The sequence below is a fragment of the Leucoraja erinacea genome, chromosome 8 (genome assembly GCF_028641065.1).
Source record: "Leucoraja erinacea ecotype New England chromosome 8, Leri_hhj_1, whole genome shotgun sequence".
Classification (NCBI taxonomy): Eukaryota; Metazoa; Chordata; class Chondrichthyes; order Rajiformes; family Rajidae; genus Leucoraja; species Leucoraja erinaceus.
Genome location: NC_073384.1, coordinates 68,803,514 through 68,824,671, shown reverse-complemented (window position 1 = coordinate 68,824,671; position 21,158 = coordinate 68,803,514). Strand labels below are relative to the sequence as shown.

At 44.1% G+C, this 21,158-nt stretch overlaps 1 protein-coding gene across 2 annotated transcripts in view; it reads left to right on the top strand.

Annotated features, from left to right (window-relative positions):
- ttc27 (tetratricopeptide repeat domain 27) overlaps nt 1–21,158 on the top strand; it is a 154,248-nt gene that overhangs the window by 111,156 nt on the left and 21,934 nt on the right. For both annotated transcript variants that reach the window (XM_055639932.1, XM_055639931.1), the window contains exons 13-15: nt 1,924–2,151; nt 5,733–5,831; nt 11,245–11,297. In XM_055639932.1, the coding sequence (XP_055495907.1) occupies nt 1,924–2,151; nt 5,733–5,831; nt 11,245–11,297 (380 nt within the window). The remainder of the gene's footprint in view (nt 1–1,923; nt 2,152–5,732; nt 5,832–11,244; nt 11,298–21,158) is intronic.

The following is a 21,158-nucleotide window of genomic DNA, read 5'->3' as shown; positions in this document are numbered from 1 at the left end:
CATCTCCAAGTTTACGGATGACACGAAGCTGGGGGGCAGTGTTAGCTGTGAGGAGGATACTAGGAGGCTACAAGGTGACTTGGATAGGTTGGGTGAGTGGGCAAATGGATGGCAGATGCAGTATAATGTGGATAAATGTGAGGTTATCCACTTTGGTGGCAAGAACAGGAAAGCAGACTATTATCTGAATGGTGGCCGATTAGGAAAAGGGGAGATGCAACAAGACCTGGGTGTCATGGTACACCAGTCATTGAAAGTAGGCATGCAGGTACAGCAGGCAGTGAAGAAAGCGAATGGTATGTTAGCAAAAGGATTTGAGTTTAGGAGCAGGGAGGTTCTACTGCAGTTGTACAGGGCCTTGGAGAGACCACACCTGGAGTACTGTGTACAGTTTTGGTCTCCTAATCTGAGGAAATACATTCTTGCCATAGAGTGAGTACAGAGAAGGTTCACCAGACTGTTTCCTGGGATGGCAGGACTTTCATATGAAGAAAGACTGGATAGACTCGGCTTGTACTCGCTGGAATTTAGAAGATTGAGGGGGGATCTTATAGAAACTTACAAAATTCTTAAGGGGTTGGATAGGCTAGATGCAAGAAGATTGTTCCCAATGTTGGGGAAGTCCAGAACAAGCGTCACAGTTTAAGGATAAGGGGGAAGTCTTTTAGGACCGAGATGAGTTTTGTTTTTTTCAGATAGAGAGTGGTGAATCTCTGGAATTCTCTGCCACAGAAAATAGTTGAGGCCAGTTCATTGGCTATATTTAAGAGGGAGTTAGATGTAGCCCTTGTGGCTAAAGGGATCAGGGGGTATGGAGAGAAGGCAGGTACAGGACACTGAGTTGGATGATCAGACATGATCATATTGAATGGCGGTGCAGGCTCGAAGGGCCGAATGGCCTACTCCTGCACCTATTTTCTATGTGAGTTATAGTAATATACTAGACCAAATGCAGACCCGTTGGGTCTGCCCCCCAATGCACCCGTTCCCTACCTGTAGCCGCCATGGGAGGCATGGCCCTCCAACTCAAGTCATTCCCGAACGTAAGATTTAACTGAGCACAAAGAAGGAGGAGATGAGATTTATTGAAATGCTCTGTAGGATTTAGTAGCGTGGGGAAACTGGAGGAGTGTGAGCAGAAGGGAGAGGCTGAGATTGTTGTCAATGGAACAGAGGAAGTTAAGGGGGGGGTGTTCAGAATTGTAGTTTGCTTGATTCTTCTCCCCTGAAATCCATATAGTATAGATGGGCAAAAAGAATAGGTTGATGTGGTGGGCTGAATGGCCTTTTGTCTTGTAAAACACACTGGTCTTACTCAACAAATGAGTTGTTGAAGGACTGTAAATAGGAGTGTAAGGGGAAACTTGTTTATGTAGAATAACATTAGGGCTTGGAATCCGCTGTCTGCATGTGTAATGGAAATAGAATCAATTATAATTCTCAAATCTAAATTGGATATATATCTCTTTGGCAGGGTTATGGGGAATGTCTGAAGGGAAGAGTCTGCATGTGCAATGAATGAAATCATTATGTCATTGTGTTCTTTCTGCACGGATTGTAATGTAAATAGTTCACTATTAATGAGATAATAGTGATAATTCCATCAGCCAACACAATGGAGTATCGACAGCGAGAAACACACTCTGACTGACGAATTAATATCAATGTGCTTTGAAGGCAGACGCAAAATGCTGGAGTTCTCTGGAAAAAAGGAATGGGTGACATTTTGTGCCGGGACCCTTCAAACTGAATTCAGACTGAAGAAGGGTCTCGACCCGAACCTTCACCCATTCCTTCTCTCCAGAGACGCTGCCTGTCCCGCTGAGTTACACCAGCATTTTGTGCCTGTTTTGAATATCATATGTATTTTGTATTTGCTGAACTGATTGGATTTAATGTGGATTTGTTTTTCCTTGTGTGTAGGCTGAAGAAATTCTCCGTAGAGAACTGAAGAGGAATGAGACTCCCACCTTATACTGCCTCTTGGGAGATGTGCTGAATGACCAAAAGTGTTATGATAAGGCTTGGGAGTTGTCTGGGCACCGCAGTGCCAGAGCACAACGCTCCAAAGGGCTGCTCCACCTCCGCAAACAGGAGTTTGAACAGTGCGTACAATGCTTTGAACGATCAGTGCAGATCAACTACTTGCAGGTGGGAGACAAAATTAATTACTATTTCTTTAAAAATCTCACAATGAACATTTTATGAAGCGAGATTGTGTTGATTGGGTTGATACTGTCTAGAATGTAAAAAAATGAAAGGAGGTCTCTCTCGAAGCAAATGAAACTGAGGGGAGGTAGATGTCGCATCCTGTGGCGTGGATGTTTACAGCCAGAGATTAAGGTTGTACCATGAGGGGCAGCCGTTAAGACTGAGATGAGGTTGTGAAGGTTGTGAATCTTTCAGCTGTGGGCTGTGGAGGCTCACTTGTTGAGTAAATTCAAGAGAAGTCATTGGATTTGTGGATAGGAAGGGAATGAAGAGATGTGGGTTAGTGCAGGAAAGAAGCACAAAGATCACCGTGAGCTGAGTGAATGGGGAACCAAACGAGAGGCCAAATGCCCAATTCTGGCATCTATCTAGAATGTTGCTCGGGGTCAGAAGGTTTTCTTTTTTAGTTTAGAGATATAGCGCGGAAACAGACACTTCAGCGAAGTAAGTCCGTGCTGACTTGTGATCCCCGCACATTAACACACATAAAGGACAATTTATATTTATACCAAACCAATCAACCTACAAACCTGCACGTCTTTGAAGTGAGGGAGTAAACCGAACATCTCGGAGAAAACCCGTGCGGTCATGGGGAGAACGTACAAACTCTGTACAGAGAGCATCTGTAGTTGGGATCGAACCTGGGTCTCTGGCGCTGAAAGGCAGCAACTCTACCACTGCGCCACCATGCCAACGGAAAGTGGAGATCATTAATTAAATACTCACTGGAACATGTTATCTCTGCATCGCGGTACAATAATAAACCTATGCTTGTATCATCTATTAACTTAGAAATTAATTTAGAAACTTCCTGCACTGACCCTGTAATCATGTGATTTTTACATATTTGAATAACACACCCCAAGGTACTTCACAGTCACATCTTCCCACCCCTTCCTGCCCTCTGTGGAGATCACTCCCTCCACAGCTCCTTGGTTCACTCATCTATGTAGTCAGAAGGTGGTGAATCTGTGGAATTATTTGCCACAGAAGGCTGTGGATGCCAAGTTAGTGGATATTTTTAAGGCAGATAGATTCTTGATTAGTACAGAAGTTATGGGGAGAAGTCAGGAGAATGGGGTTAGGAGGGAGAGATATATATCAGCCATGATTAGGCTGAATGGTAGACGATAGGCCGAATGGCCTAATTCTACTCCTATCTCTTATGACCTTATGATCCCTCCCCACGTTAACAACCTCCAAACTCTAGGCACTTTCTCCTGTGAACGCGTTAATAGCGGTCCCTACACGGTTGAAATGTAACACTTTCCCTGTCCCTAATAACAGCATTTAAAAGACATTTGATAGGTAGTTCAAGTTCAAGTTTATTGTCATGTGTCCCTGATAGGACAATGAAATTCTCGCTTTGCTTCAGCACAACAGAACATAATAGGCATTGACTACAAAACACATGAATAAATAAACTGATAAAGTGCAAATAACAAATAATGGGTTATTAATGTTCAGAGTTTTGTCCGAGGCAGGTTTAATAGCCTGCCTGATGGCTGTGGGGAAGTAGCTATTCCTGAACCTGGTCGTTGCAGTCTTCAGGCTCCTGTACCTTTTACCTGAAGGTAGCAGGGAGATGAGTGTGTGGTCAGGATGGTGTGGGTCTTTGATGATACTGCCAGCCCTTTTGAGGCAGCGACTTTGATAAATCCCCTCGATGGAAGGAAGGTCAGAGCCGATGATGGACTGGGCAGTGTTTACTACTTTTGTAGTCTCTCCCTCTCCAGGCGCTCAAGTTGCCGAACCAAGCCACGATGCGATGCAAGCATGCTCTCTCGATACATGGATAAGATAGGTTTAGAGGATATGGGCCCGAATGACCTCTTTAGCAGTGATATCTCCCTCTCCAGGGCGCTCAAGTTGCCGAACCAAGCCACGATGCAACCGGTCAGCATGCTCTCTACTGTACATGGATAAGATAGGTTTAGAGGGATATGGGCCAAATGTGGGCAGATGGGATGAGCTTAGATGAGACATCTTGGTAGACATGGATGAGTAGGTCCGAGTTTGATGGACGGGTTTAGGCTCTGTTTCTGTGCTGTACGACTATGAATCTCTGTGATTCTACTCCTCCAGAGGTAGTTGGGGCAGGGACTATACCAACGTTTAAGAAACAGTTCGACAAGTACATGTATAGGACAGGTCTGGGGGGGATATTGCCAAACGCAGGCAGCCAGGACTAGTGTAGATAGGGTATGTTGGTCGGTATGGGCAAGTTGAGGAGCTTACTTGCAGCATAATCACAGGCACATACACTCAGGAAACATACAAAAAATATTAATATACATCAGTTACACATACCTTCTGCAAGACAATAAAACAAAAAAATATTGCAAAAAACATGGACATCGGTGCAAAATAATATGAGATAAAACAAATCCATGGTAGTGCAGGAGAAGTGCTGTCATTGGCTGCTCAGGAGGGAGATTACATAATACCATTGCCACTGTAATGAGGAAAATCAGTGCTTCTGATTTCATTCTGTCATTCTTCAAAACGAAAGGATGAAGGCAGGTCCGAGTTTGACCGAGGAAAGTACACCAAAGATAGACACAAACCGCTGGAGTAACTCAGCGGGACAGGCAGCATCTCTGGAGAGAAGGAATGGGTGACGTTTTCGGTCGAGACCCTTCTTCAGTCTTCAGACTGTCGTCACCTGTCTGACCTGAAACGTCACCTGCCTGACCGGCTGAGTTACTCCAGCATCCAAACATTTGTGTCTATCCTTGTATTCACTGGAGTTTAGAAGGATGAGGGGATATCTTATAGAAACATATAAAATTATAAAAGGACTGGACAAGCTAGATACAGGAAAGTGTTCCCAATGTTGGGCGAGTCCAGAACCAGGGGCCACAGTCTTAGAATAAAAGGGAGGCCATTTAAGACTGAGGTGAGAAAAAACGTTTTCACCCAGAGAGTTGTGAAATTGTGGAATTCCCTGCCACAGAGGGAAGTGGAGGCCAAATCACTGGATGGATTTAAGAGAGAGTTAGATAGAGTTCTTGGGGCTAGTGGAGTCAAGGGATATGGGGAGAAGGCAGGCACGGGATATTGATTGGGGACGATCAGCCATGATCGCAATGAATGGCGGTGCTGGCTCGAAGGGCCGAATGGCCTACTCCTGCACCTATTTTCTATGTTTCTATGTACACATCAAAGATAGACGCAATATGTAAACCAGCATCTGCAGTTCCTTCCTACACATAAAGTACACATCTCTTGGCTCAACAATATGAAGTGATGTCTACCTGCTGTGTGGAACTTCAACACTGCCGGAGTTGGCATCCTGACACAAGGAAAGAAGATGATTTGCATGTTTTTTAAATAGACAAATGACTCATTTATTGGAAATTATCATGTTTGAGTAATAGTTTAAAATTAAAGACCAAAATGTATAGGTGCGACTAATTCCAGTTGTTTATTACTATAGGGTTGGTAACAAAGAAATCATTTGATTTTCATGTGACATTCATGATAAAAATCCATTTAAAAAATCAACCTTTTCTTTTCAGCTTGGCGTTTGGTTTTCTTTAGGCTGCGCATATTTGAGCTTGGAAAACTTTGAAGGAGCGTCAAAAGCATTTCAGAAGTGTGTGATGTTGGAACCGGATGTGAGTACAACAGGGCAAATATATTGTCTAGCTTCATAGAGAGAGAGATACATCATGGACATGCCACTTTCATTTCACTGCACATCTCGTATGTGTATGTGACAAATAAACTTGACTTGACTTGGAAACATGCCCTTTAATCCATTAAAATCCGGTCCACAACAAACATCAAGCACCCATTTACCCAAATCCTGATCCCCAATTGCCAGCTGACAATCCCAGTAGCTACTGACCTGGGCAGAAGTAACACTGAGGGGGAGAGGTTAGCCCAAGATTATCTGATATTACTGGGTCTTAGAACAATGAATTGTGAGATATACAAGATTCCAAGAAGATTTTATAGGTTGAATATTTCCAATGAAGCCATTTTACCCCTTAGGGACTATGCCTTCCCACAGAGCATAGAGCATATGAACAGCACAGCAATAGGCCCTTTGTCCCACGATGGTTTTCGCATCCCATTCCCCACAAATCTTCCCTTAAACTTATCCCCCCCCCCCCCACACCCATCAGTGCCATCAAATTATATCACTCATTTACAGTGGCCAAATAACCTACTGACCCATGCATCTTCCAATTGTGTGAGAAAACCTCAACACTTAGATGAAACACACCCATTGTTTCTTCTGGTTGAAGCTTCTAGAACCTGGTATCATTACCTCAGAATAAGAGTTTGGCTATTTCGTTTTGAGGGTAAGGGTTGCAAAACCTTGTAAATATCGCAGAAGATGGTGGACGTTTAGTCATTAAGTTTGTGTAGCACGTGAGATCAGTAGACTTTAGGAAATAACAGATTCATAGATATGGGGACTGGACTGGAGATTGGAATTAAGTTACAGTTTAATCAGTGATCTATTTAAATGGCATTCCAATAACTCGAAGCTCTATGGCCAACTCCTGCCTCTTTTTTTCATCCTTATTGGAAACAGGATTCCTGTCCCCTACAATCATGAAATCCAAAGTTGGAAAATAGTTTGCAAAGTCATTTTGTGGAGAACTACTATAACTGGTGTTATATCTGAGCCATTCATAGATTCATAAATTACAGGAGCAGAATTGGCCCATACAGCCTTCTTCTCCATTCAATCAAGGCTGATCTATCTTTCCCTCCTAGGCCCATTGTCCTGCCTTATCCCCATACCTCTGACACCTGTACTAATCAATAATCTATCTATCTCTGCCTTAAAAATACCCATTGTCCTCCACATCCTTCTGTGGCAAAGAATTACACAGATTCACCACCTTCTGACTAAAGGACTTCCTCCTCATTGCCTTTATAAAGGTACGTCCTTTTATTCTGAGGCATTCACCTCTGGTCCTAGACTCTCCCACTAATGGAACCATCCTCTCACATTCACTCTATTCTGGACTTTCATGATTGGGTAAGTTTTAATGAGATCCCCCCCATCCTTCTAAACTCCAGCGAGTAGAGGCTCAGTGCCATCAAACGCTCGTCATAGGTTAACCCAATCATTCCTGGGATCATTCACGTAAACCTCCTCTGGACCAAAGATCTTATAGCGGAGCAAGATAGGCTACTCCTGCTAAATGCAATGGACTGACGTGTAGTACGCTATGGAGGGGATCATGGGCATTTTCCACGCCCATTTTAGCAACCTGAGCCTACCTAACCCGACCCGACTCGCACTGTAATCAATGTTGCGGGGCAACAGTTTGTGTGGGTCAGATTCATAAATCTGTCAGTTCAAACTTCTTGTCAAGAATAAAATTTGATTCTGGTAATTGTCTTTTTTAATGTTTTTTAAATCATTTCTTTTTAAATGGCTCACAAGCAGTGTTTGAGTTGATTTTGTAGTAACCGGAACCGACCCGACTCGCAGGGTGATTGACACGGGGGACTTTTTGTGCGTGATATAGGGTTAGATTCATAATTCAATTAGTTCATAATTCTGTTGATTCTTGTTAAGGAATAAAATGTTTATAAACACACATACATGAAAATTATATAAATGTATATAACACACACAATTATATTTCTTCTAAACCAATAATGAACTTTATTTCAGACTAGACAAGGGACATTAAATAAGAAACATTGTAAATAAGAAACATTGTCTTGGGGCACTCTCTCTCCCCGCTGCCCCGGGCCCCGCACTCCTTCTCCCCCGCACCTCTCTCCCCGCTGCCCCGCACTCTCTCTCCCCGCTGCCCCGGACCCCGCACTCCTTCTCTCCCCGCTGCCCCGGGCCCCGCACTCCTTCTCCCCGGGCCCCGCACTCTCTCTCCCCGCTGCCCCGGGCCCCGCACTCCCTCTCCCCGCTGCCCCGGGCCCCGCACTCCTTCTCCCCGCTGCCCCGCACTCTCTCTCCCCGCTGCCCCGGGCCTCGCACTCTCTCTCCCCGCACTCCTTCTCCCCGCTGCCCCGGGCTCCGCACTCCTTCTCTGCCCCGGGCCCGCACTCCTTCTCCCCACTGCCCCGGGCCCCGCACTCTCTCTCCCTGCTGCCCCGGACCCCGCACTCTCTCTCCCCGCTGCCCCGGACCCCGCACTCTCTCTCCCCGCTGCCCCGGGCCCCGCACTCTCTCTCCCCGCTGCCCCGGACCCCGCACTCCCTCTCCCCGCTGCCCCGGACCCCGCACTCTCTCTCCCCGCTGCCCCGGGCCTTGCACTCCTTCTCCCCGCTGCGGATCCAATCTTTGGCCGGAAGCAAGAAGGCGGGAGCAAGAAAGCGGAGCAAGATGGCGGAACAAGATGGCGGAGTCAGCTTGCTAAAATGTGTCCTATAATCACCCATGAAACCGCCCATGAGCGTACCTCACGTTTGCGTGAGAGTAACCTATCTTGCTTCGCTCTAAGATCTTTGCTCTGGACACTCTCCAGAGCCAGTGCATCTTTCCTCTGATGTGGGGCCCAAAATTGCTCGCAATACTGCAAATGCAGTCTGACCATCGCCTTAAAAAGCCTCAGCATTACATCCCTGTTTTTAAATTCTAGTTCTCTCGAAATAAATGCTAGCATTGCATTTGCCTTCCTTACTATCAATTTGACTTAGCAAAGAGTAGGAGTAAACGGGTCCTTTTCACAATGGCAGGCAGTGACTAGTGGGGTACCGCAAGGCTCAGTGCTGGAACCCCAGCTATTTACAATATATATTAATGATCTGGATGAGGGAATTGAAGGCAATATCTCCAAGTTTGCGGATGACACTAAGCTGGGGGGCAGTGTTAACTGTGAGGAGGATGCTAGGAGACTGCAAGGTGACTTGGATAGGCTGGGTGAGTGGGCAAATGTTTGGCAGATGCAGTATAATGTGGATAAATGTGAGGTTATCCATTTTGGTGGCAAAAACAGGAAAGCAGACTATTATCTAAATGGTGGCCGACTAGGAAAAGGGGAGATGCAGCGAGACCTGGGTGTCATGGTACACCAGTCATTGAAAGTAGGCATGCAGGTGCAGCAGGCAGTGAAGAAAGCGAATGGTATGTTAGCTTTCATAGCAAAAGGATTTGAGTATAGGAGCAGGGAGGTTCTACTGCAGTTGTACAGGGTCTTGGTGAGACCACACCTGGAGTATTGCGTACAGTTTTGGTCTCCAAATCTGAGGAAGGACATTATTGCCATAGAGGGAGTGCAGAGAAGGTTCACCAGACTGATTCCTGGGATGTCAGGACTTTCATATGAAGAAAGACTGGATAGACTTGGTTTATACTCTCTAGAATTTAGGAGATTGAGAGGGGATCTTATAGAAACTTACAAAATTCTTAAGGGGTTGGACAGGCTAGATGCAGGAAGATTGCTCCCGATGTTGGGGAAGTCCAGGACAAGGGGTCACAGTTTAAGGATAAGGGGGAAATCCTTTAAAACCGAGATGAGAAGAACTTTTTTCACACAGAGAGTGGTGAATCTCTGGAACTCTCTGCCGCAGAGGGTAGTCGAGGCCAGTTCATTGGCTATATTTAAGAGGGAGTTAGATGTGGCCCTTGTGGCTAAGGGGATCAGAGGGTATGGAGAGAAGGCAGGTACGGGATACTGAGTTGGATGATCAGCCATGATCATATTGAATGGCGGTGCAGGCTCGAAGGGCCGAATGGCCTACTCCTGCACCTAATTTCTATGTTTCTATGACTTGCAAATTAACTTTTTGGGTTAAGAGGGAGAGATAGAATTGCAAGGATTGAATGGTGGAGTAAACGTGATGGGGCAAATGGCCTAATTCTACTCCTATCACTTATGATCTTTGAGTTTGAACGCATCAGTTGCAAGAAAGCAAACAAAAACTTTGTTTAGAGATACAGCATGGAAACTGGCCTTCAGCCACCGGGTCCACGCCGACCATCGATCACCCGTACACTGGTTCTGTGTCCTGTACACTCGGCCCAATTTATAGAAGCCAATTAATTAATCTCCAAACCTGTACGTCTTTGTAATGTGGGAGGAAACCGGAATACCCGGGGGAAACCCACGCTGTACAGGGATAACGTACAAATGATAATGACATAATAAAATGTAGTTTCTCAACAAGCTGCCAATTTCTATTATTATTGATAAAATGTAATGCCAGTATAAATATTTTGCTATAAACCTGAGGCCAGTTATTAATCTGAAAAATTAAGGCTGTTAAAACAGTATTGATATATTACTTACTGTTATGGGAGGATACGTAAGCAGTATGACCATTTGATGCCCACCTGTGTAGTATGAAGATGAGTCCTGACCTAAAATGTCAAGTATCCATGTTCTCCAGAGATGCTGCATAACCCACTGAGTTGCTTCAGCACTTTAGAGTCACAGAGGCATACAGGCCCTTTACTCTAAATGGGAACACAATACTCTAAATGTGGCTTCACCAATGTCTTGTACAACCTCAACATAACCTCCCAACTTCTATCCTCAATAGTCTGATGGATAAAGGCTATTGTGCTGAAGGCCTTCTTGACCACCCCATCTACCTGTGATGCTACTTATGTTGGGGTTTTTATTGTGAAAACCAATATCTGTAGTTCCTTGAATGTCCATTTGAAGATTAAATATAACTATATAACAATTACAGCACGGAAACAGGCCATCTCGGCCCTTCTAGTCTGTGCCGTACATTTACTCTCACCTAGTTTCATCTACCTGCACTCAGACCATAACCCTCCATTCCTTTCCCGTCCATATACCTATCCAATTTAATTTTTAAATGATAAAAACGAACTTTCCTCCACCACTTCCACTGGAAGCTTATTCCACACAGCTACCACTCTCTGAGGAAAGACGTTCCCCCTCATGTTGCCCCTAAACTTTAGTCCCTTAATTATTAAATCATGTCCTCTTGTTTGAATCTTCCCTACTCTCAATGGAAAAAGCTTATCCACGCCAACTCTGTCTATCCCTCTCATAATTTTAAAGACCTCTATCAAGTCCCCCCTTAATAACTATAGTAAATAACTATTTGTTTTTTTGCTTTTAGAATGCAGAAGCCTGGAACAATCTTGCCACAGCATATATCCGACTAAAAGAAAAGTAAGTAATTGGCTGACCCTGTTATTTGTGATTTGCTACTATACCAGTTTGACTAATGGGAACTTCTTTGTCTTTCTTGCTGTTCATTTAAGTCTATATGCTGAGCCAGGTATACTTAAACAACAAATAGAAAATCTTGGAAACACTCAGCAGGTCGGGCAGCATCTGGAGAAAGCAAAGCAGAATTAACATTTCACAACCAAGATCTTCTGGCAAAAATTCTGTCAAGTGTCTTGAACCTAAAGCTTTAACTCTGTTTCTCTTTCCACAGATGCTGCAGGACCTGCTGAGTGCTTCCAACATTTTATGTCAGATTTCCAGAATCTACAGATAGACACAAAATGCTGGAGTAACTCAGCGGAACAGGCAGCATCTCTGGAGAGGAATGGGTGACGTTTCAGGTCGAGATCCTTCTTCAGACTGAGTCTGAAGAGGGACACGAGAGATATAGAAGGGTAAGGTGTGAAAACGAGACATCAAAGGGGACAAAGTTCAAGGAAAATGTAGAATAGGTCATTGTTAACCAGGGGAAGGTGACAACGAAGCATACAAAGATAAAATTAAATCAGGAGGACAGTCGACTAGTCGGAGAACTAGGATGGGGGGGGGGGGAGATGGAGAGAGGGACAGCTTGTTTAGTATTCATTTTAGTTTTCAACTCAGGCCCTGACCTTACTTGATACAAAACTTAAATTTGTGATTTGCCTTTAGAAACATTTGTTGCAGGCAAATACATAACATTATTTACATCAATTGTTCTTACTTTCGATGTGTTTTGGAAAATATAGTTTGAATACTGTAACAGTAAATTGAATGGTGTTGACTGTCTAGTCGTGAACTTTTTACATATTTTATCTTTCCATAAAACGTGAGAAGTTTAAGGCTTGTGTGGACTTGGGAATGCTGGTGCAGGATTCCCAAAAAGTGATTCTGCAACTCGAATCGGTTATAAAGAAAGCAATCTATTTCAAGAGGGCTTGTATACAAAAACAGGGATGTAATGTTGAGACTCTATAAGACGCTGGTAAGGCCACATTTGGAATATTGTGAGCAATTTTGGGCCCCATATCTGAGAAAGGATGAGGGATTACGTGAAGAAGACCCCGCTCGTCCGCATGCGTGTCAATCTTCAAAGCAGCGGTGTGAAATCACAGATAACAGTAGTTGAAGTGACATACTAAGATTTAGAGAAGACTAGAACGACCAGATGACCTTTATGAGAGAGGGTTGGGAGCGGAGGGCACGGAATCCCTCATCGTAACTCCTCATAAAATAAAGATCAAACTTCAAACTGGTAAGTTCTCGTTTAATCTTACTATTTTACTTCGGAGTCACGTAAGTGACTACGTGAAGATTTCAAAGCTCTGTGATTTCATGCCGTGAAAAACGAGCCTACATAACCACAAGTGCTTCATTGACAGATGAGGGAAACATTCATAATGCATACAGACATGACATAGATTTAAAACATGCTGATGCTGTTAAATGAAGTAATAATAATAGTAACACCTCTCATTCGGATGGAAACTATAAATAGAACGTAAAATAGAGTTGACAAATACCCCTGGTCTGGCAATGGGTTATTATAAAATGTTTTGAAATTCGTTCGTTTGACCATGCTGCAGCCGTTAGGATGTGGTCCAGCGGAACGTAAATAACCCTTGCTGCTGATGTTGTAGCAGCCCTGGTGGAGTGAGATCTGGAAATCAGTATCTACTCCTGCATAAATCAAACTCCGTTTTATCACATGGAAATGGTCTGAACGTATACGTTCTTATAAAGTTTTTTGTAACTAACAAGCATTGCTAGTTCAGAGCCTCGAAGGCTCTTGGTGACCTTGACGTATTGTTGTATATGTGTACCCTCACATAACCAAAGGTCCCTGGGTATGCCTTGAACTATTTTAAGACCTGACACCCCTTCTGCTCTGCTTAAGTAAATTATAACCATAAAATATATATATTATTTACAGATGTAATCATCCTGTCCCGTCGCAATTATGTAGTGACTGAACCTGTTGTGCTAAAACCAGCGCCAGGAGGATAACTGCCTTATGAGAGCCGGCCAAAGCTAAGAATGTAGCTGGAGCCCCCTGGTGAAATAGTGTTAACACAATGTCAATATCCCATACTGCATTGTACTTGTCCTGGGAGAAGGTGTTAAAGATATCCTTTACAAACTCGATATCCGGGGTGAACCTGACAGAATGGGTCCCGTTTGCTGCAGCAAATATGATGGGAAGGCACGTTGGCACAGTTAATGGCCCTATTACTCAATTATTGTCAAAAGACCATTTAAAAATGAACTCCAAGACGTCAGTAATCTGTACCATTTTAAATGTAACATTAGCATTAAACAAAACGCTTCCTATCTCCTGAAGAAGAAATGTACTACTTTTTTGGTGCTATCCCAGCACTCTGGAGTGAACACATACAAGGATAGGTGTGACAACCCAAGCCGTAGGGGCAGTCTATTCAGAATCTGCAGAACATAAATTAATTTTATCATGCAAAGGCTGATTTCCGGAGCCACAGGCTGAACCAGCAAAGTTTACGTTTAGAATAACCGTATAAGGTTGTATTATTATTCCCAACAAATCGGGAATCAAAGCTGCATAGGCCAATCAGACAGTAGGAAAAACCTAAAGTGGGATCTTGATGACTTTATTTGAAGACCTGACTGATGAGGCAAAATGGAGGAAGACATAAAAGACCATTCCTCCACCTTGTAGCGAGAATGTATCTTTCGCCACTGTTATGCCACATATTTTTGCAACCTATGAATAAGCATGAAAACCAACATATCGATATTCGGTGTTCCATTGAACCAGCATTTCATAAATACTGTGTGATCCAACACCCATTCTGTGTTGTCATTGATCTGTACTTGATCATACACCAGTGGCAAGTGAGATTAGGTAAACTATTACAGGATACTTTTACTTGATTGCACCCATCTGACTAACATTATGCCACCATCATAGTGTATCAACCTGAAGTTGAGCATGCAGATTATGCATATTCGCTCAAACACTCTTTAACCCATAGAATGCACGTAGGGTCTATAGATAGTTGATACCAATAACTGAAGAATTGGTAACACATGCAAATCTCCTCCACCTCCAAACTAGTGATGACATTCGCAATTTCCCTCGTTAGGGCCCTTAGCATCAGTTTGCAATATAACTGACATTTTTACTGACCAAACTACTGGAGCAATGCTGAATACTGTTTGTCCATCATTGTGACTTTGGTAGCTTCAGCTGGTTATTGCATAGGTGTGTTAACAATGACCTACATGGCACTTTATAGTTTGCCATTTAGCATGATGTCAATTCTCCGAGTTGCACAGCTGAATCACAGCTATTATATTGTCAATTAGTATTAATGAATAGAAGGCTGCTTTATAACAACAAGGCTGCTACAGGTTTCTATTAACTCCAATCTGTTGCCCAGGGCCAATAGCTAAAGATAAATCCCAATGACCAACAAGTCTATTTGATAACAACTTAATTTTAACTGGATAGAGGAGCCCAATTTCTCAAATATAGTTTGAGACAGAAACGGTTGATTTTAACAAAATACAGCGTCAAAATATCATCCAGACAAGACATAACAATTCTTTTTGAACTCTGAGTAGTCCACTTTGAATGCTTTATTGTCATCATACATCCTGTTATTATTGCCTCATTATAGCAATTGCCTCCTCAAAATATCTCCAATGATCGCTGTAAATGGGAACACCCTATGAAATTAGATGTTAATAAGCCACCTTTCATAATGAACAGGCCACGCCTGCCATCATTTTGTGCCTGCCTCGAACGACAACTCTGGCCCGATATCCGAGCCTGTCTTGCAAGACAATCCTGGCCATAATACTGAGCCTATCTGATAATTCTAACCTGTCTTAACAGACAACTCTGGCCATAATTCTGAGCCTGTCTCGAAAGACAATTCTGGCCATAATTCTGAGCCTGCCTGGAAAGACAACTCTGCCCATTTTTCCGAGCCTGTCTCGAATGCAATCCTGGCCAAAATACTGAGCCTGCCTCAAAACACAATTCTGGCCCAATTCCAACCTGCTTGGAATGCTAGTATTGTCCAGTTTTACATGGTTAGATGACAATGTCTTAATCATTTGTGTATTGTACAACCAAGTGTAAATATTACCAACTTGTAAGTGGTCCCTTAGTTGTAGAGTAGAACTGGTAGAGTGCTTGGAACCTCTGGCCAGCTTTCATGCTGCCACCAGCTTCAGTGAACCGCTTACTGCCAATGAAGACGCGGGGTGCGTTGTCGCCGAGACGATGAAGCTTTGCTCGTCGTTGGCCTTGATTGGTCCAACAGCTTGTGCTTCGTCCTCCAGGTTTTGCCTGTTGAATAGGTCTTACCTGAATAGAAGATTCGGCGGCTGGCTCCAATGTCCCCCTGATAGCGGTGTTCACTGCATTGTGTTGGGATGGCAAACCTTGCTGCCAGGAATGGTACCTCCGGCACGTGCCCTTCATCCCTTGGGGTATGCTCCACGGCTATTCCCTCAGACTCGGCATCAGATTTACACTGACACGGCATGCTCTCCTCCAAGAGGGAGACATTAAGCAGCCCTGTTACAAGGCGCTGCTGGCGCGGGCTCTACCGTAGGCCGGCGCTACCATAGATTCGGAATCAACATTAAGCAGCCCTGTCCAAGGCGCTGCTGGTGCTCTCGTATCCATAGGCCCGCGCTGACACAACTCCTGCTGTTGGAGTGTATCTAGATGGAGCATCCTCTCCATTAGGTGCTCCATCCTGGCCAACCTCCAAATGTTTATACATTACCGGAGGGGAACCCTCCCGGCACCAGGGCTGACCGTTCTGGTCGGTTTTACCCCATATCCTGGGGACCACTGCGGTCTGGATTTCCCCTCCCCGGGAACCACAGCGTCTGGAAGTCACTGACCGTCTTGTCAGTGACTGGGATCGCTAACCCGACATTCGCCAGCTACCCGCTTCCGCGGTCGGAACCGGGGTCTCCCCACAGCCCATAGCTGGTTCCCTCGCCGGCCATAGCGAAGTATCGGTCAGGAAACCTCTTTAAAAAGAGGTTCCTGCACGAAATCAAAAGCAGGTAAGAAATACTAAACTTACCTGTAGTTTAAACTTACCGCTGGCAGGTGCGACGCGCCTGCCAGTCCGGTGCTTCGCCATGCGAGCTACGATAATGACGCGCATGCGGACGAGCGGAGTCTTCTTCATGTAGTCACTCACGTGACTCCGAAGTAAAATTCTCCTTCCCATTCCTACACAGTCCTTTCTGTCCTAGGTCTCCTCCATTGCCAGAGTGAGGCTAAACGCAAATTGGAGGAACAGCATCTCATATTTCGCTTGGGCAGCTTACAGCCCAATGGTATGAATATTGAAGATGGACACAAAAGGCTGGAGTAACTCAGCGAGACAGGCAGCATCTCTGGAGAAAGGGAATGGGTGACGTTTCGGGTCGAGCCATTTTTTATTTATCTCACTTCAGGTAGCCCTCTCGATCCCTCCCCCACCCAAGTCGCACTAGCTTCTTATTTTCACCCTCCAAACAGCTAACAATGGCCTGCTTCCTTTAACATCCTTACTTTTTTGCATATCTTTTATTCATTGTTCTTTATCTCTCCACATCATCGTCTATATCTCTCGTTTCCCTTATCCCTAACCAGTCTGAAGAAGGGCCTCGACCCGAAATGTCACCCATGCCTTCTCTCCAGAGATGCTGCCTGTCCCACTGAGTTACTCCAGCTTTTTGTGTCTATCTACGTCAATTAAATATTGGACCCTCAACAGAAGCACTAAGGGAAGATTGGGACCATGAGCTAATGATAAAGATCTCGAAGGATAGATGGGAAAAGTATTTGATGAATACACATAACTGTTCTATTAATGCAAGACATAATTTAATTCAATTCAAATTATTACATAGACTATATTATTCAAAAACGAGGTTGAATAAATTTTATCCAAACGTATCTCCCAGATGCGATAAATGTTTGTTTCAAAACGCTAATATAACGCATTCATTTGTAGGATGTCCAAAGTTGAATAAATTTTGGAGTGATATATTTGATATATTTACAAAGCTTTTCAAGTCAAGAATAGAACCCAAAACGGATGGATTATATTTGGAATAATAGGAGAAGATACCAATTTAAATAAAGATCAAAATGTTTTTTTTAATTATGGGTTAATAATTGGAAAGAAATTGATACAAATTTTGGAAAAATACAACCACACCAACTGTTAAAATATGGATTAGGAATATGATGGACATAGCATGCCTTGAAGAAATGAGACTCCGACTAATAGATAAATATGACCAATTCTTAAGGAGTTGGTCTCCTTTCATCGACTTTTTGGAATCATGTGATGCAGCGGTGCCGTAAGGATTGCTGATTTCAGTTCATGACGCGGATAGATCTACATCTCCGAATACAGATTTGAAAAATTCTCTTTTAAGGGGCCTTCTCTTCTATTTCTACTTTCCACTTTCTCTCTTTCTTTTTTGTTTTTTATATACACACTTCACGTTTTTCTACTCTCTACCATCTATTTTTCCACTTTTTCCTCTTTCTATTGTTTTCTTTTTCTTGTCTTGCTTACTTCCTTCTCATAACATAAAACTAGAGGTTGTACATAGAATGGATTACGGTATTACATAGTTGGCACCTAAAATTAGGTTCCACTGTACTGTTTTGTACTGTATTAACTTCTAATAAAATAAACAAAAAAAAAAAAAAAGGAAACATCAAATACTAGAGGGCAGTTTTCAGGTGAGAGATGTAGGGTTTAAAGGAGACGTGTGGGGCAAATCTTCTTTACACCGAGGATGGTAAAGGGCCTGTCCCACTTGCCGATTTTTTCTGCGTCTGCCGGCATCATTGACTGACATATCAGGTCACCGGAAGATTTGCAGCGTGATGACGCATTGACGCGCGGTGTTTTTTCACGTGTCGCAACATTTTTTTGTCGCCGCTGGATTTTGAAATGTTCAAAATCTTTTGGCGACGCTGATATGATGCCGGCAGTCGCCGAAAAAATTGCCAAGTGGGACAGGCCCTTAAGCGACTGAAACAGGTTTCCGGGCGGGGGCAGTGGGTGAGGCAGATATGATAATGGCATTTAAAAGACCTTTGGAAATGCAGGGATATGGATTATATGCAAGCCAACTGCGGGACAGGCAGCATCTCTGGAGAGAAGGAATGGGTGACCTTTTGGGGTGGAGACGCCTCTTCAAACTGACATCCGTACACCTTTCAACTGGAAGATAGATGTTAAAATGAATCATTGCCACTGAATTGTCATTGTGTTCGCCTGTGTGAAAATCCTGATAATACAAAATTCACATGTTTCAGAATTTCTAAAGCTGTGAAAAGCACAAAAGCAGCATTGGCATCCGTACATCTCAGACCCAACATCACAAGAACACGCCATCCTCTGAATTAGGCAGATTCCTGGGTAGGCCTTGTAAATTTTAACTATGAAACTGCCCCTGTGCAGCTCAAGGCTACAAAACAAAACAAAAATCAGCGCCTTAAAGCTAACAAAAGAAACTTGATGCGTCCTACCTGTGCTTTGGTGGACAGGCCACGTAGGTTGAGCCGGGCTGACGTCAGCATCTGCACAGCCTCCTGAGGGTTCGTTTTGCTTTTGCTGCATTTAATGGACACTACAAATAAAATCCCACAAAAACAAACACAACTCATTAAGGCACAGTTCCAAGTCCAGTGTTAGATTGCATGTATATCAACCAGTATTTTCTAAGACACAGTACCCATATCAACTTTGTATTAAAAACTCTTCTTACTAAAACAAAATCCTTACCTTGTGTGAACACAATTTAAAACTGCAGGATGGTGCAAACTTTCAGCAGACAAATGAAACATTTTCTCTGGTTGGTTCAGACTGCACAGAATGGTGGGCAGGACCCGAAGGTTGAGCACTGACTGACCCTGAGATCACAGTGCTGCTGCTGTAGCACATACCCAGTGCTGGCTCCGAACAGAGCAGTGTCTTTAGGCTGCTTCCCCCTTCTTGTTCCGTCCGCACAGATATGCACAATATTCTCGATACAATTTGACTCCAATGCTCCTGATTCATACTGTTTATGCCACTTTGATGGACCTCAAGTTCTGGAACATAATCTCTATGCAAAGTTTCTCCCCACATTAGAACTTTTCCTCTCAATTTTAGAAACATAGAAAAATAGGTGCAGGAGGAGGCCATTTGGCCCTTCGAGCCAGCACCGCCATTCATTGTGATCATGACTGATCGTCCCCAATAAATAACCCGTGCCTGCCTTCTCCCCATATCCCTTGATTCCACTAGCCCCTAGAGCTCTATCTAACTCTCTCTTAAACCCATCCAATGATTTGGCCTCCACTGCCCTCTGTGGCAGGGAATTCCACAAATGGCAGGGAATTCCACACATTTTGAATCAGACTCCTGGCTCTTGAAGCAACAGCTGGCAGGAGCCGCTTTCCCCTACCTGGTCTTTACTGAAGGACTGGGGCCTATGGGCTGAATGGCCTAATTCTACTCCTATAACTTGTGGAAAAAAAAAAGGAATAAGTATTGGGCCAGTTATAATGAATAACTGCTCTGCACTATGAAAGTAGTACTCTAGGATCTTTGTATGGGAAGGAACTGCAGATTCTGGTTTAAACCGAAGATAGACACAAAAACCTGGAGTAACTCAGCAGGACAGGCAGCATCTCAAGAGAAAAGGAATAGATAATGTTTCGGGTTGAGACCCTTCTTCCGACTGAGAGTCAGGAAAGGGAAGCCAGAGATATAGACAATGATGTAGAGAGATATAGAACAGATGAATGAACGATATACAAAAAAGTAATGATGATAAAGGAAACAGGCCATTGTTAGCTGTGTGCTTGGTGAGACCAAGTTAAGCCCCTGTCGCACTTATGTATCCTTGGCACGCTAATTACGCAACCTCGTGGTCTCGTTGAGGCGCGACGGTTCCACAAAGGTCGTGCACGATTTCATGCGCATGCACAGCCGTCTGGAGCACGTAACGTCATTTGTAGATGGACACAAAATGCTGGAGTAACCCAGCGGGACTGGCAGCATCTCTGGAGAGAAGCAATGGGTGACGTTTCGTGTCGAGATCCTTCTTCAGTCTGAAAGAAGGGTCTTGACTCGAGACGTCATCCATTCCTTCTCTCCAGAGATGCTGTCGGTCCCGCTGAGTTACTCCAGCATTTTGTGTCTATTTTCAATTTTCTTGGCCCCGCTCTGGGAGTAGAAGTGGGGGCGGATCCGGACTGCAACGGCCGTGAACCCCAGGCTGAGCTCGGCGATCGTTTGCCTGCTTCTGCTACTGTTGGAGGTGAGACGTTGCGTCGCGCCAGGGTCTTGGGCCTGTCCCACTTTGGCCGTCAGTTACGCGACAGGCCGTTGGCGCGCGAAGATTTCGTTCGCTACAAAAAGTTCGGAGAACCGTGTGATGCCGCGCACAACTACATACCCCTCCACGCTTCTCAGTGGGACCGGCCCCATGCAGCCATACGATGCCCGTGCGCCTCAACGCAATGACGAGGTCGCATAATTTGCGTGCCAAGGACACATGTGGGACAGGCCCTTTACAGACAATGAGACGACTTTGATGCTGGTGAGACGGGTGGGGGAGGGGTGGAGATAGAGGGAATTCAAGGGTTATTTGAAGTTAGAGAAATCACTATCCAAAGATGTTTTTTGTACACCTGAGAGAGTTAACATTAGAGGAATATCAATGATGGTGCAGTACTCCTTTGATAATGCACTGAGATCTTGGTAAGCTTTGTACAGTGGAGATAAAAGCCACAACATTATGAGACAGAGTCAAGAG